Source organism: Convolutriloba macropyga, chromosome 1 (assembly GCF_964194025.1).
Source record: "Convolutriloba macropyga chromosome 1, txConMacr16.3, whole genome shotgun sequence".
Taxonomy (NCBI): Eukaryota; Metazoa; Xenacoelomorpha; order Acoela; family Convolutidae; genus Convolutriloba; species Convolutriloba macropyga.
In genome coordinates, this window is record NC_134468.1 from 29,109,839 (window position 1) to 29,127,707 (window position 17,869).

The 17,869-nt window shown below is 34.6% G+C and overlaps 2 protein-coding genes across 2 annotated transcripts in view; both read right to left on the reverse strand.

The window, feature by feature from the left end:
• LOC142337663 (uncharacterized) overlaps positions 1-17,869 on the reverse strand; it is a 454,746-nt gene that overhangs the window by 243,508 nt on the left and 193,369 nt on the right. The window lies entirely within an intron of this gene.
• Positions 960-16,738, reverse strand: LOC142348053 (erythritol/L-threitol dehydrogenase-like). The gene is made up of 5 exons (XM_075399223.1): positions 16,243-16,738; positions 12,582-12,728; positions 9,155-9,454; positions 1,695-1,833; positions 960-1,226 (listed from the first exon to the last, which is right to left on the reverse strand). Exons 1-5 carry the CDS (start codon positions 16,502-16,504, stop codon positions 1,073-1,075), a joined length of 1,002 nt encoding a protein of 333 aa, XP_075255338.1. The 5' UTR covers positions 16,505-16,738; the 3' UTR covers positions 960-1,072.

A 17,869-nucleotide genomic window follows, 5' to 3' on the forward strand; every position in this document is an offset into this window, starting at 1 on the left:
TTATGATAGAAAACATTTCAACTATAACTCATTGATAATGAGGATCAGAGATGATGACATTACGCAAAGAAGATGATGACACTACGCAAGACATTAATATCTTAATAACCAATTCATTGTCTCAAGACACTGTCCGGTATCCCTGTTTCAAGCCAGAAATAGTTTCACAGGCTCATAAAGATCTATACACTAGGAACATACAAAATTTCCAAAAATTTGAAAAGTTTAAATTTAATCCAAATATTACAAATATAACCATAGCTCACTATGGTACTCCAGCGATAGTGCTATATTTTCATTAACAATTTAATTGATTATCAGGATTAAGATTTTACAACAGAACTAAGAGCGTCGCACTTTTGATTGGCATTTCTCCAATTAGTGGACCGACTATTCGAAAAGACGCGTATTTTTCCGACAGTTGTCAAAAAAGACGACAAACAAAAATGTCATGACATATCGACAACAAACATGAGCTCCGAGAGCGTGCCACAATTTACGAGCAATTTAAAATTTCGTTAACGTTGTATATTTAGGCATAATGGGTATTTGGACAAATAAGTAAATTGTCCTGCACCAATTGAAAAGCAGAACGACTGACTGCTTTCCATCTTCTTATAACGAGATTTAGCCAATACCAAGCGCCTACGCATCCTTCATTAACAAGAGAACATTAAAACTAAATTCTCTGTGACAGATAATTTGCAAAAAGGGAGAAACATTGGTATATTAATAGCTAAAAAGAGCAGAATAATTTAAAAGGTAGAGATAGACAAAAATTCAAATTTATTGAGTTAATCATTCAACTAATTCACTCATTCCCTGCACACCGCTTATTTTATTGCCAGAGGCAGAGTAAAACCATATCGTGTAGACCATCGCAAAATAGTTACATGACCATTATATAGTCGATAAAGGACATGGCAATTTACCTGTGTTTATAGTTTCTTTACACCCCTTTTTTGAGGTAATTTTTGGAAAAAGAAGCGTCGTGTGCATGTGGAAATGAGTTCAGAATTGAGAAAACAAGTTTTGATAACAAAGATAGCATGTGGTCTGAGAAGGGGCGCTGTCACATTGTCATTTGTATTTTGAGGGCTCCCTTATGTTGTGCAGTTTGAATTGCCTGTTTCCATTGTGAGAATGGGTAGACTGCTTGGATCAGCTTTGCTGGGTTGATCTTCTTGTCCTTGAGCAATTTGAGCGCCATGTTGATTGAACCACACCTGAACAAACATCACTTTCCAACAAACCAACCCCCGCATTAATAACTCTTCAAAGCATAAACCGACTAAAGTAGGATAAGTAGCTCGCAAACGACAGCAGAAGGGGCCTAATAAAATTTTAGCCTCCTTCATCAGAGGAGGAGGAATAGCAGGCTTGGTAAGATGTCTTTAGAGTTTTCAAATGACCTATTTTCGGCCCCCTCAGGCAAAAATTTTGCATAAAGCGACACACATCAAACTTTCTTCGAGAGTAATTAAAAAATGTTTATATATTGCGAATGTTTCGACAGTCTACCGTCGCGATGAATAAAACAGATCATATCTTTTCACTTGTTACAAACTGGAACACTTGGACTAATTTAAACATTACTTAATAATTATTGCCTCTTTGATGAGATGTATAATTTAGCAATGGAATATTTCCCAAGTTAAAGCATTACTAGTGTCAGTATTAAGGTTATTGCCAACCTAGACCCGACTAGTTTGAGTTCTTTGACGACAACTAAGGTGGAGTCGAACACATCGTTCGCAGCACAGGTGGTCTTCAACACCACAGTGCCCATCGGTCTGCACATGCTGATTGCTGACATAATTCCACGCGCGTTGCCTACAAATATACCAAACATAACCGAATAACGTCGGGCGAATTGCTCTCAAACGATCCGCGAGCGGTTGGCTTTGTCAACAGCTAGCCACGGTTTAGTGACCTCAGGGCACTACATCTTTATACCATTTCTGAAGACGAAAGTCAAATGGGTCAGACCAAAAATCGGCCAAGCGAAAAATTGCATAAAAGACAAACAGGGTTAATAAATTTGCTACAAATTGCTTTTGAGAGCAATGTACAATGGTTTCCTAAAAAGTGCCTTTTAGATCAGTTATGATAGAAAACATTTCAACTATAACTCATTGATAATGAGGATCAGAGATGATGACATTACGCAAAGAAGATGATGACACTACGCAAGACATTAATATCTTAATAACCAATTCATTGTCTCAAGACACTGTCCGGTATCCCTGCTTCAAGCCAGAAATAGTTTCACAGGCTCATAAAGATCTATACACTTGGAACATACAAAATTTCCAAAAATTTGAAAAGTTTAAATTTAATCCAAATATTACAAATACTGGAGTCATAAAAAAGTTGATAACCATCCCATTAACTCTATAGACTATGCAGCAGCTTATTATCAAACCTTGGAGGAGGTTCGAAGGCCTCTGTTGCCGGAAAAAATCAAAAACATGAAAAATTGCGAATATTTTTAAAAATTGCTTAACTTCGTGATATTAAAATCTTGAACAATCCATTGCATCTCTAAACTATGCAGTAAAATATTATCAGACCCCAGTAGGAAGTTCCGTGGCCCTTGAGACTAGAGAAACCTAAGAAAGGACAAAATTTTTTAAAAACTTAAAAAAATTGCTATAACTTCTGATATTAAAAAGATGGAAATTAATCCATGACCAACAAAAATTTTCCAGTAAATTATTATCAAACCCTAACGGAGGCGTTCTGATTTTTGAGGTTCAAAAAATCTGAAAAATGAGTATAAATGTCAAAAAATTTGAAAAAAAAATGGCTAAAAATATCAAAAATATGCTGAAATTCGTGATGTTAAAATCTTGCAAGACGTTCCATTTATTATAAAAATTATTCAGTAACCTATTTTCAAATCCTAGAGGAGTTTCCTTGGCTCTTGAGGCTGAAAAAATTAAAGCTACAGAAAATTTCAAAAAAAAAATTGCTAAAATTTGTGACATTAAAAAGTTGAAAAACTATTCCATTGCCATTGAAAATTTGTCAGTAACTTATGTCAACCCCTTAGGATGTTTTCTGGCTCCTGGGTCTGGTAAGACCTGAATAACGAAAAAAATGTCAAAAAATTTGAAAATGCGCGTTTTGTCAAAAAATTGCTAAACTTCGTGATGCAAAAATGTTGAAACCATTCCATTACCACTAGAAACAATGCAGTAGCCTATTATCAAACCCTACAGGAGGTTCATTGACACCTAGGAATGATAAAAATCAAAAATGTCAAAAATTGTCAAAAATTAAAAAGCTTCAAAAAAATTGCAAGAAAAGTATAAATTTGCGTTTTTAGCGAGCGGTTGCTCGTCAGTACCTAGCCACGGAGGGGGGATGGGGGGTGCACTGGGGGCAGATTGGGGCAATAGGGGGGCCGATTGGGGCAATAGGGGGGGCAACAGTGGGGGTGTCTTCGACCTCTAAGAACCGCCCTTCACACCATAAGTATAAGTATAAGTCTCCAAAACAGTTTGAGCTGAAACAGAGCTGAAAGGCTCTAAGAGCACTTAATGCCCGCTGGGCAATACCTGTTTATCCCGTTTTTGAGAACAAACCCGTCATACGTTTCAAAAGCGTCAAATGAAAAATCGGTCAAGCGAAAAATCGCATAAAAAAGACCGACATGACTAGTAGTAGTAGTAGTAGTAAAAGACTTCAATTGACCAAATTATGGATTTTAATACAACACATCAGAAAGATCTATACATATGGTACAAACAAGAAATTACAAACTACAAACTACAAACTTAGAAACTACAAACTTCGTTTGAGAGCAATTAAAAAGGTTTCACATCAAAAAGGTGATAGCTTCATATCAAGTCCCGCGGGCCGCTGAGGCATGGCCAAACGCGCTAAATGCGCAGTTCTTCAATAGTAAAGTGGTAGTTTATTTCCGTGGGGGTTTATTTCCTATCTAAAATAAAGTGGGTTTTTCTTCTGCGGGGTTTCTTTCCGCAACCGCCATAAACTTTCCTCAGGCTTTTTCAAACTTGCAAATAGCGTGTTTTCAGCAAGGTTATGTGACTCTGCATAAGTCACTTCGAAGTTCTGGATCTAGAACCGTTCCGCGGTGGTTTCCCATAAACGCCCGACATTCTCTGTGACTTCAAGAGGAGTCGCGTAACCTATACCTAAAATGGGATTTTCAACGAAGTTCCGTTCGATGTTTTGGATACAACAAACATACCCGGCAGATAGCCGGAAAAGAGCCGCCGTTGATTCCAATAAGCATGATTAGGATTGAAAGAATAGAAGATATTGAAAAAAAATTTTGGTACAAAAACATTTTTTAAGTCCGATTTTGATGGCATTTCGTAGTTGAACATATTTCTGTTTCTTAGAGAGAGGCTACAAGGTCTACTATCAATACCAATAAGCATAACTATTTCTGACTTCAATTTTTTATACTGACTCTGTTCATCTTGAATTGCTTTGCTGAGCAACTGGTGTTCAAATTCACTTTTAGCAGAATGAGAGAAGAGAGAAACTAGCCTAGAGGAGTCAAAAAGGTTTCACGCAAAATGTCGAAAAAGCGGCAAAATGGTAAAGCGAAAAAAAGTTCGACGAAGTAAAAAAAACATAGCAGGACAAGTCCTGGTGTACAATTCAAAGAATTTTCAATGACTAAACAGAAAAACTAGACCAAGAATGGACTATGAGTGAATTGAGAAAACCATTTTAAAAAAATCAGATCAACAAATAAGAAAAAAAACAGGAAATCAATGTCAAAATTCCGCATGTAAACAAAAAAAACCACTAGCGAGAAATGAAAATTCAATTCAAACAAAAAACTAGGCCTAGAATGAGCTGTCAATGGATTGAGAAATCATTTAGAAAAAAATCTGATCCAAAAAAATCGAAAAAACAGGAAAAATCAGAGTGAAATTGCCGCATGTGAACAAAAAACCACTACCGAGAAACCGAATTTTTTTCAAACACCATTTTCTCACTCTACATTAAAATTAGAGCGAAAAAAATTCACGCCGCAAAACCACTCGCTTTTTCGCTCCATTTCCTGTTTCGGCGTGGCCAAAATCACCACTCCAATTTGACATCAAAAATCATGAAAATGTGTGAACAGATCTTAAAAAAAAACATAGCCAGAAGAACTCCGGAAACGACTCGAAGGATAAAATTGCCCATACTTATGACCTAAAAGATATAACAAGTATTGTGAACCTTGAACCTCCACAAATGCCAAAAAAATTAAGTAAGAATAGAGACGGCATTCGAACACAAATTGAACAAAAAAAACTAGAAAAGCTTAATGAGTTTTTAATAGTACAAGGAAGCATAAGATCCAGTAAAGTTCCTTTGCAAATAGAGCAGCAGCAAAAGCAAAAAGGTCGCAAAACAATGGGCAAGTCATAATATGCTAGGACAATTCTCAGTTTTAAAAAAAGAAAAAACTCCAAAAATATAAGAAAAATGGATAAAAATTTCTCAATTTTTCTACCTAATTTACCAAGAAAAAAATAATTGATACCAAGAGAACTTTAGTCAATTGGTAACCGAAAATATCTTAAGTAACAAGCTTCTTTTCGATTCTCCCTTAAAACATTAAAACAAAAAAGCAAAAAACCATTAAATTTTGTAAAAAAAAATCAGCAAAACTTATCAAAATCCTCCAAATTAGCAGTAAACTCAAATTAACTACTTGAACACTTCAATTCATATCAAAATCAGCCTAAAACTAAAACAAAATCATAATCAAACTTCATAACCATCAAAAGTTTGAAAAAACTGCATTTAAAAGCCGCACGTCAGAAAAAAATTCGCTCGCTTAGAGAAAATTTTTTCAGACATCAAAATTGATTAAATAAAGTAAAGAGATTAAGAAAAGTTAGTAATATCTGTCACTGAAAAGTGCTCTAAACACATTCCAATAAAACCTCTAGTATAGTTCCTATCAAAAGCTAGAATACTAAAAAGTAACAAAAAGCAGAATCAGAAGATTTCAGCAAAAATTCAAAAAAAATCTCAAATTCGCGGAAATCTTCATAAAAATTACTCAATTATCTTTAATAAAATGACTCAAAACTTAAATCAAAATCACCAACACGCATCAAAAACAACTAAATTGGACTATAGGCATCCCCAAATGCTATAAAAACGTGAACACAAAGAGCATATAGAAACAACTTGAAAGAAATCTTAGAAAAACAATAAGCTTTTTTGATTTCACAAGTGCACATAGAGCCAAAAAAACGTTAAATGGAGCCAAAAGAAAACCGAAAAACTTCCAAAACAATAGAAAAACCGAATAGGCTAAGAAACTTCTCTAAGTTTAGAAAAAAAACGCGAAAAACAGCAAAAAATTAAGAAGAATAACTAAAAATGTTTCAGTTTGTTGTCATTTTTCTTGAAAAAAATTGTTTAAAACTTGAGAAAATGTAATCACTTGGTATCTAAAGACTCATTTACTAACATGCGTCTATTCAAAGCCCATACAAAGCAATATAACCAGACAAAACGCAAAAAAATACTAAAATTCGCCTCAAATTCAGCAAAATAGCTGAAAACCAGCAAAATGGTATAAAATTCTTAGTAATGACCAAAAATCTACAAACCACTATTAAAGCAACCTTAAAAATCACACATTATCATAATAAAGACTTCTAAATCAAAAAATTAACAAAAAACCGTTAAAAAGCCGCACGTGAACACAAAATTTCGCTCGCTTACAGAAATTTTTTACACACCTCAATTTCTCGCTCTCTCGAAAACAGCGCAATGAACAAAAAACCACTCTCTTTTCGCTCCCCTCTTCACTTTTGTTCAGCACCCAAACCACTCTAAAATTTATCACGCGTGTCATTTCCTGCTTCAAAATTCACTCCAACTAAAGTGATTAAAAAAAACATAGCCGGAAGAATTCCGTAAACGACTTGAAGGAGAAAATTGCCCATACTTTCGACTACACACCTAGAATAACTATTGTGAAGCCTGAACTTCCACAAACGCCATAAAAATTTAAGGAAGAGTAGAAACGGCATTCAAAAACAAATTGAATTAAAAAAAACTAGAAAAACTTTATGAGGTATTTTTAATAGTACAAGGAAACATAAAGCCGAGTAAAATTCTTTTCCAATTAGGGCAATGGAAGCTCGCAAAACAATATGGGCAAGTCATAATAGGCTAAGAAACTTGTCTAAGACTAAAAAAAAGAAAAACAGCAAAAAAAAATAAGAAAAATGGTTTAAAATTTCTCAATTTTTCTGTCAATTTTCCGAAGAAAAGAATGATTTACACCAATAAAACTGCAGTCAATTGGTAGCTGAATATTCCTTAAGTAACAGGCTTCTATTCAAATCCCACTTAAAGCCTTAATACAAAAAAAAACAGGCAAAAATCATTAAATTTCGTCTAAAAATCAGCAAAACTGATCAAAACACTACGAATTAGCATTAAACTCAAAATTAACTGCTTGAAACCCTCAATTCCTATCAAAACAAGCCTAAAACTAATAGAATATCATAATCAAACCTCATAACCATCAAAAGTTGCAAAAAACTGCTTTTAAAAGCCGCACGTGAACAAAAAAATTTCGCTCGCTTAGAGAAAATTTTTTCACACATCAATTTCTCGCTCTTTCAAAAACAGCGGTATGAACAAAAAGCACTCTCTCTTCGCTCCGTTCTAAACTTTTGTTCAGCCCCAAAATCACTCCAAATTTTTTCACGCGTTTCATTTCCCGCTTCAAAAATCACTCCAATAAAATTGATTAACATAGCTGGCAGATTGCCAGAAAATAGCCGCAATAGATTCGTAGATCGGCAGTCTAAAAAAACAGTAAAACAGACAGACCAAAAAATTCGTCTTTTCATTGCAGGCTGATCTGTTATATTTTGATTAAAAATCTGTATAAGTTATTGCTACCTCTATTAGCTGATCTCAAATAACCCGCATTTAGAGTGACACACACCCATTTGACCTTATCTCTTTGAATTGAAGTAAATAAAAGTCAATTTCAAAGTGAGGAAGTCATTTTTGAGAGTGAGGTAAGTCAAGTGTGATCAAAAATTTAATCACGCACATGAACAAATAAACTCGCTCCACTCAGAGCGAAAAATGACGTCACACAGGCAATTCAGTTGAAATTGCATGAACGAATGAACAAAAAATGGCTGTGACGTCATATGGTCGTAACAAAAATCATGACGACGAAATAAAAAAACATAGCAGGACAAGTCCTGACGTACAATTCAAAGAACTTTCATTGATTAAACACAAAAACTAGAACTAGAATGGACTATGAGTGAATTGAGAAAACCATTTTTAAAAAAATCAGATAAAAAAATAAGAAAAAAAACAAAAAATCAATGTCAAAATGCCGCATGTGAACAAAAAAACCACTAGCGAGAAATGAAAATTTAATTCAAACAAAAAACTAGGCCTAGAATGAGCTGTGAATGGATTGGGAAAACCATTTAGAAAAAAATCTGATCCAAAAAAATCGAAAAAACAGGAAAAATCAGAGTGAAATTGCCGCATGTGAACAAAAAACCACTACCGAGAAACCGAATTTTCGTTCAAATACCGTTTTCTCACTCCACTTTAAATTTAGAGCAAAAAAATTTCACGCCGCAAAACCACTCGCTTTTTCGCTCCGTTTCCTGTTTCGGCGTGACCAAAATCACTACTCCAATTTGACTTCAAAAATCATGAAAATGTGTGAACAGATCTTAAAAAAAAAGACAGCGCCCCAATACAATTCAAATTCTTTGAATTGTAAAAAAACCAAGAGAAGGCCAATAATAGCCCCAGCTATCGCTGTGCGGCTATTAAAAATAAAAGGACTTCTCCAATACTCATTGTGTTGTATAAAAGGACTTCTCCAATACTCCTCTTCGAGTCGTCAAAAGACAGCGCCCCAATACAATTCAAATTCTTCGAATTGTAAAAATAGGAGCGCTATAATAGCCGGCTGAGAAGATGAGGGCGGCTATTAAACAGTAAATAGTGCGAAAAGCGGAGTATCAGTTCAAAATCTTTACAATCAGTGGAAAATGAACTATTTTGTGATACCAAGTGTGATAGTCGAAGATTGCTGAATAAATTACTTCACGTTTATAGAACTCGGCAAATCACGAATGCTTTTGCAGCGCTTCATTCTCACCTGTTGCCTCGATGACGACATCGAAGTAGTCAATGAATAATGTCTTGGTCATGTCACTGTGATCAAACTTCTCTACATTGGGAGTGGTTAGAGCCATCTTGTGTTCGTATTTGCCCACTAGCACCAGTCTCTTTAGCTCCAAAGCAGCACTCAGCACTTCGCACACCAGCAATCCCAGCTTCCCATCCCCCACTACACAAACTATCTGATCCTTTAGAACTAGCTTCTGCTCGATGATTTTGCAGGCTGCAGCAATCGGTTCTGAGAACACTGCCGCTTCGTCTGATATTGAGTCGTGAACTAAAAACAAAAAAGTTCAGAAAAGGATAGCTATAAAGTGGAAAATTTTAATCACTGAATCATCAGCCGCAATCTCACTTTTATTGTTTTGGTCGTCAATTGCTCATATTGCCATTATCACAGTGATACTAATATTAAGATACCTGAACGCAAGGTCTTTAATTTCTAAAAGTAGTTGAAATTAGCTCATTGGATCAAATTGTGTCAACTGAATCAATAGGATATGAAATCCAATCCTGTTACCGTTGAGAAATCGATATATGTCTGATTTGACACTTACAGAGTGAACTCTAAAGCAACATGTCAGACATGGTAATGGGTATCATTTCACTTGTTAACAAATTGCCAAAAACAACTCAAACATGAAAATATTTCGTAAAACTATTATGAAATAATTTTGTATCTAACTGAACAAACGAAATCGGCAATCCAATGCTTGTAGGATAGTTGACAAACTGCTGTATGTCTGATTTGACACTTGCAGAGCCAACTCAGAAGCAACATGTCAGACATTTCCATATTATCACTTAAGCAATCTGAGCATAATATTGAAGAAAATTCTTATAATGCTTAAATGAGGGCATACCAATCACTTAAGATATGTTATACACGTACGTTCATTTAGCAATTACTTGAAAAATTACAATTGAGTTCAGAGCGCTAGTTAAATATGAACCCCAATTAATATTTGAAATGGGAAATCGTGGTCAGATTGATATCAGTTATCATATGCAATTCCTGAAGAACTGCTAGCTTAAAAAAGTTGTATAAGTAAACTATTTCTTCAAAAATTTGTCAGGAAATTGTAATCAATTTAACAAAAAATTTCTAATGCAATCATTTCAGTTGTTAAACTGAAGTTTTGATATCAGTCCGATTTGAACACTTGTAGAGTAGCTCCCGAGCAACACGTCGGACATGACCCCTGATATTATTATCAATCAAAAGCAAATTTAACATAGAATTACCAAACAGTAAGAACTCTACTATTTACTACACAGTCAACTGAGAAGCAACATGTCAGACATTTCCATTTTGTCAAGCACTTTCAATTGTGTAAAACAAAATACTTGAATGCGTAGAATGAAGGCATAAGATGCATTTGATAAGACATGCTATATACTTGAGTTCATTTAGAAATTATCTAAATATTTTACAACAGAGTACAAAGCGCTAGCCAAGTATAGTCCAAAATCACATTTCCGCAAATCAAAATTATGCTCAGATAAACAGCACATTTATGATATAGAATTCCCGAGGAAATGTTTGCTAGATTACACAGTTGCAAATCAACCTATTCTTCCAAAAAATTGACAAATTGTAATCAATTTAACAAACAATTGCTTATGCAATCATTTCAACTGTAAAACTGAAGTTTTGATATCAGTCCGCTTTGAACACTCGAAGAGTAGCTCTCGAGCAACACGTCGGACATGACCCCTGATATTATTAACTAACGCCACCCTTAACAAAGAATTAGTCAACCGCTAGGCTTAATTAACGCAGATTCATACAATCATGATTGGAAAAAATTCGGCCACATAACATTAGACGGATAGACCTTAGGTTCGAGCTTTATGAAGGGAGCAAGTTCAAGGGCCAAATGCAGACAGTCGCGTTTAGATCAACAATTTCCACCATCTATATTTAGTAATTGAGTTTAGTGGTTTGAATGCAAAAAAATAGGTTCACAAAAAAACTAGCTCAACCAAGTGAAAAGATCGTTTTCACCCACTTATTTTCTAAAAAACATAAAAAATGTAAACATTCAAACTAAAAGTAGCCAAACGGTTTTCCTTATCAAAAATTCAAAAATATAATGCTTAAACTGCTTGATCTTTTGTGAAAACTGAGTATTTATTTCTCAAGACCGAGCCGTTATTTTTTCAAGACCGAGTTCTATTAGAGCCGTTATTTGTCTGTAAATTCACTCCCAGATCTCAAAAAGATGCGAAAAATTTGTGCTAAAAAGCACTATCTTCTGGCTGCTATTTATGCTAACGCCTAGCAAAAATCATACCTAGATAAATGATCTGATTGCAGTGTAATGTCAGTACTTATTAGATTAAAATGATTGAAAGGTAAAGAATCAAAAGAGCTGCTTCCTACTTAACTCTCGCACTCAAAATAGAGGTTAAAGAGATTTAAAAACTAATCAAAAAAATTAGGGCAGTGTTAATCGCAACTCGTGTGTGGTATACGCGAGTTACTCGTGTGTGGTATACTCCTAATTGTAGTGCAATGTAGATTTACCCGACGTCAAAATTTAGCCAAAAAAACAATGCAAGAACGACATTAAGAGCTACATCAAAATACCATTCGGACCGAAATAGTTGATCCAAGCTTTACCTAGAGACAGCTTTAGAGAACATCAAGCAACACGGCATCAAAATATCAAAATATATTAACACATGTCAAAGATTTAAAAAATTCGAAACATTTCTCAGAAAAACTTTTTTTAATAATTAATTGAAAAATAATACCTTGAAAAACAAAACACGCAACGTGGAAACAATTCTGCAAGGTTACAACAAGCAAAACTTTAGATCACATATTCTCAGTTTAATTTTTTGTTGCTGAAGGAATTATGTACTAGTGTTTTGTATACATAGATGCAAATACTCACACACCACCTACCCACTCGCAATAAACACACACGCGCCCATACCCCCCCCCGCACACTCACACACACACACACACACACACACACACACACACACAAACACACACACACACACAAACACACACACACACACACACACACACATACACACACGCACATGCAATTTGAGGGTTTGTGTGCTGAAATACTTTTGTGTTTGCAATAGAAGCCAAACAAAATCATAAGCATCATTCACAAATATTGCCTCGCTGTCGCTTCTCCTGGCAGATTAAGTACAAACTTATTCTGCGAATGATCTTTATATCTCTGTACTCACACGGCGTCAACTTTCTCAAGCACCACTAAGGTTTTCTGGGCTTCTAAACGTAGCTCCGGAACACATGGTTGGTTTAACAAATCATTCAATTTTACGGAACATAGTCTCTCTTATAAAGCGAGAACTTTTGCTTTCAGAACGAAAAAAAAGCTGTTTCGATGCTGCAGCGTTATCGTGGCTCTACTGACCTACATGTAAGTTGTTGATTGGTAAGACTAGGTACTCTGCGAATGAGCCAGGCCTGTTTCTGATCCCGATGACACTCCTCTGGGGACAGTGGTACTTCTGCATTGCACTCCCCTGTGACTGCATGCACACGTGGCAACGACCACACGCTGAAATATCAGCTGGATTTTAAAGAATGGAGTAGTTCATAACGATGTTTGTCTCCTATTTAAAAAGTCTCAACGGCGCCAACCTTCATTTTTGCTTTAAAAATCCGGTTCACACTTGATATCAATTTTCAAACAAGAGGTCTCGCGCCAGTCTGAACGGGACATCCAACTCCACATAAAATGAAAAAAGTATCGACGTTGACTTCAATGTATTGAGAATGATGATGTATATCATATGACCACGATTCTTTGGTTTAACCATTAACCAAGATTTTACAATAAAATCTGATCCTATCAACAAAAATCAAACATAGTTCACTTGTAGGGTAAAAAAGCTATGACTAGCATAAGGCAGAAAACAAAAGATGCGAAATTTATTGACGACCGGAAAATATTTTTGATGGAATTTTTCAACAAAATAATTAGACTGATTGGACTCAGGCTACTTCATAAGATTAAAATTTTACATGAAGATGAGTTCGTAAAAAAATCTTTCGGATTGGTTTAAGCGTTATTAGCCCCTCAATTTGGGTTTGATCAAATAGACACACCTCTTGACAAAACCAAATAAATTCGAGCTCTTCTTACTACCTTCCTACAATATTTTTATGACTCTGCTTTTATTCTATCTGAGCGCTGATGTTCGCAACACTATTGTTAGCAGACGATAATAATAATGAACAAAATAATAATAATAATAACAATAATGAATCGAAACACCGCTAAATAAATTTTTCTGTAGTAGTAGTTTTATTGTTCCGACCGTCTTGAGGGGGGAGGAACTATATACTCAAATGGCTTTTTTTGTTCAGTAAATTTTGACCGATCGATATATTCATCGTAGAGAATTGTGAGTGGTATCATTAAAAAGCCCGTCCAGCGTAGAATATGGAATTCAAAATTTTTTTGAATTTCGTTTTCTAGAGCGAATTATCGATGCTTAAATTTTTGTGAATACTGGACCGATTCGCGTTATTTTTATTCACATTTTCGGGAATTTTTGCATAAAATTTCGTCAATTGTGCTTAACTATGTTTAAGTTGTTAAAAATATTGTTGTTGATTTTAATTTTTAAGACAAAAAAGTATTGCGGACTATTTTGATTTAATTTTTTTGGCAAAAAAACGGCCAAATATTTCAAAATTCAGCCTTTTTCATCAAAAATAGCACAAAATAAGCTTCTTTAGTCCACTTTGACTAAATTTGCTGGGAGTACACACACAACAACCAAAAAGGCTAGTTTTTGACCAATCTTGGACTGTTACAACCCAAAAATAATTTGGATTGTAATCAGTCGGTCTTCTTTTTTATTCGATCTTTTTTTATAATAATTAAAGAAAGGAGCAGAACAGTTCAAATTAAAGCTCACTGTTGATAGGTCGAACTGATTTCCTAAGCCGCTCCAAATTAATCTATCTAGTTTTTTACTCAAAAACTTATAGTCGTTTTGACTTTTAAAAAATATTTCATTTTTAAATAAACGATGGCTTAATAAAGTTTGTCACTATTATTTTCTTAATTTGGTCAACCTGCAGCTTAATGTCAGCAAAGAACGAATAGTCCCTCTTTCTACTGAACTGAAATTTAGTCTATATTGCGGTTCTACATGTTAAGTTATGGTTTTCTGGCTTTGACACAAATAGATTTCACTTTTATTTTAAGACATTTGCCCATTTTTACGATTTTTCTCGTTTTGTCACATTATAACATTATTGACAGTTCATATATCACATTATTCGCGTTCAAAATAAGGCACAATTGATTATAACAGAATCTTTGAAGGTAAAGATTATGGTTTTAACGGCTTTGACACCACTTTCTCGAAGAATTTAATTTTTCACTTTTGACGTTAACTGTCGTTTTTACTTCATCTTTTTAATCGTATGAAATTTCCTGCATAATGACAGGTCTAACAAGCATTATATGGAGGAATAGATGAGTCGACATTCTAGTAGATTTTAGTAGATAGCTGATGGCTTTCACGATTTGGAAAACAATTGTTTTCAAAAATAAAACAACTTTTCAACTTCGCATTTTTGTTCTCTATTGAATAATTGTTACGTAGTCTCGTTAATTACAGATCATATATGACATTGGCGTCAATGCAAGGCGCAATTGTACAAAATGTCTAATGCTTTAAAGAATTAGTCATGACTTTACTGGCTTCGACACGGCTTTTTCGCAAAAAAAAAGCAAATTGATTTTTGATTTTTCTGATATTTGACGTTCTTTTTGTAGACGTAAGACATATTATGAAAAAATACAGGTCTCAAAGTCTTCCTTTGGGCTAATAAACGAACCTATTTAATTTTTCATTTCGTAGCTAATGGCTTGCATGACTGAAAACATTTTTTTTTTTGAAAAAAAAGTATTACTTAATTTCGACCTTTTTTGTCTACTTATTATCTGGTCTCATTAATGAGAGGTCGCATACCACATAATCAGCGTTCAAAGAAGGCAATATCGAACATATTTTGAGGGGCAGAATGTGGTTTTACGGCTTCGACAGCGTTTTCTCGCAAGTTTTTATTGAATTTTTGTTTGTTGTCTCTTTGTTGTTCTTTTTGTAACCGCACCAAAAATTGAATAATGACAGGTCTTAATTCCCTCTTCTAGAAGCATAGGTAATCATAAATCTTTGTTTTTAGTTGATATCTTATGATTTTCATTACGTTGAAATGAATTGTTTTCAAAAATAAAAGCGATTTTTTTAACTTCACTGTTTTTGTTCTTTTTTGTCTAATTGTTACCGAGCCTTATTATGGACTGATCTCATATCTTTTCTAGAAAAGTAAAAATATTTTGTTTAGTTTCAGTTGTATCTGACGCTAATTTGACTTTGTTAGTAAGTTTTTTTAAAAAAAATAGTCAAATTAAATTTTTGGATGTAATTAATGTTAGTTGTTGTTGTTTAATTTTGTTGTTCGTCTTGCTTCGCTTCTTTGATAATAGCAGATCTCATCAATCTAACGCGGCAATTTTTACTCCACCGAGTTGTTTGCTTTGGAATCGATATTTTTGTTCATTTTTTTTTTTTGAAAAATACTAGACCTCATTTGGTAGACAATTATGCCAAAAATGTGGATGAGCGGGGTCGGAACATTATGTGCGATCGCACATTACCGAGCCTCCTTGTTTTTCAATAGATTTTTTTTAGCCATTTCAACTCAAATTATTTGGTATAAAGTATTTAAATTATCATTTCAGATTCCGTTATCACCTTGTTTGAGCATTTTCTGATACAATTTGTTTTTGGTTTAGAAAAAACATCTGGCTGGATGCTTCTATTGTCATGTTTTCTGAAAATGCCAATCGCAATAACCAGAGCTAGTTTGATTTAAAAGCATTTGTCAAATCTAGAATGGTTTCTAAAAGGTGCTCTAGAATGACCTTTAGAAGCTACACATATCAGATGTCAAAATGCTCGGGCGACATGACTTCAATCTTTGCCAGCAATGACATCAAATTACCGGTAAAACAATTGGAAACAATCATAGATCAAATTAAAACTAACATATATTAATGTCACCCACAACTCGTTGCCCAACTGCCACACCTCCAGTTGACATCGAATCGTTTGGTAGCCTAGCAACCCGCCCCAGGAACTCATGGCCCATTATGCCCTCGAACTGTGCATAGCCCTGAAGAATTTCCAGGTCTGTATTGCAAATACCCACTCTAAGGATCTGAATCAGTGCTTCATCTGGGGCGATCTCTGGAACTGGGACCTCGATTTCGGTCATTCCGTTCTCTTTATCAAACATTAGACACTTCATGATGTTTGTTCTAATTGGCTTGAACTCGATATTCTGCACAGTTTAGCGTATTATTATGGGTTATTGTCTAAGGTAATCGGGCCAAGATTGATTCTAAGTAGAGCGATGATATGATTGTTGGGTTAAACTATGGGTTCGGTTTCACCACTGAATCCAGTTGAGTGCTGAAGAGGAGAGGGGATACATGATTCGAGCCAGCAATGATTGTCGCACAATCAGCGTGCATTCATGACGTCACCTTAAATAACAATTTCATTTTGATGATGAACAATTTGACAATGAACAGCATTAAATTACCCAATATGGAGACCGCAAATGGCACAAACCACAGATAACGTTAAAATACAGACAAATTACACTCCCATTGAACATTTAATTCAACACTATGGTAACAAAAAGGTACGTACAGTATGAGTTGGGCTCATTCACAATTTGTGTCAGGCGTGAGAAATGAGAGAACTTTATCATGAACTCTCGTTTCTTCCACTCAAACAGAAAGATGTTTAAGCCGCATTCTTCTATTATTGTTTCCCAAGTTGTTACACCATAAAACGGCGATGTTTAAGAACTTAAAATCACGATCCAGTGCACTGAATCCTCTCAAACGGGCTATCAGAAACGAAGTTTTGAGACCTCAGATCGAGCCAATGATATCCAAAATGATCCGAAAAATACCGAAAGGTTATTAAAAGATGTGCAAATTACTTGAATACATCAGATTGAATCATATTTTTTTGCTGCGATTTTGAATATATTCAATTTTGTTAGAAAACGCGACAGACAGATCAGTAGGAAAAAAAACAAGTTTCTGCGTTGGAAATTTTTAAATTAATAAGCTCAAAAATCCCTTCTTATTCAGACAGAAAGTTGTGTGCTTTTATAGATGAGACAAGAACGCCAATCTCCAGCGACCGGATCGTTTTGAGTTTTTTTTTTAAATGGATCAACAATTCTTGGTTAAACAGAAACAGGATGTATTGGCACCATCTGTGCTTCGCACAAAAAGTATTCATTAAAATATCAAGTTGTTAAATCTTTTTCTATTCATAAAGAAGGATGATTTTGGCTATATTGAGGTACTCGTAGTTTCGTTCTTATTTCGTCTGACACTTCTTTGGTTTTAATGATAGGATGAAAGACCGCAATAAAAACATGTAGAAATAGAGGAAAACAAAAAGTTTCCGAAAATGACGTTATGGGCACTGAAACAAATAACTAAATAATAAAATACTTAAATATATCGAACTAGTGAATGCCATAGAGCAGATAACATCAACTACTGAAACCACTACGGAAAAAACTAACAAAATATACCAATAGGCATGATTCGAAAAATTCAACCAAACTCCGAAAACAAATGCCGTC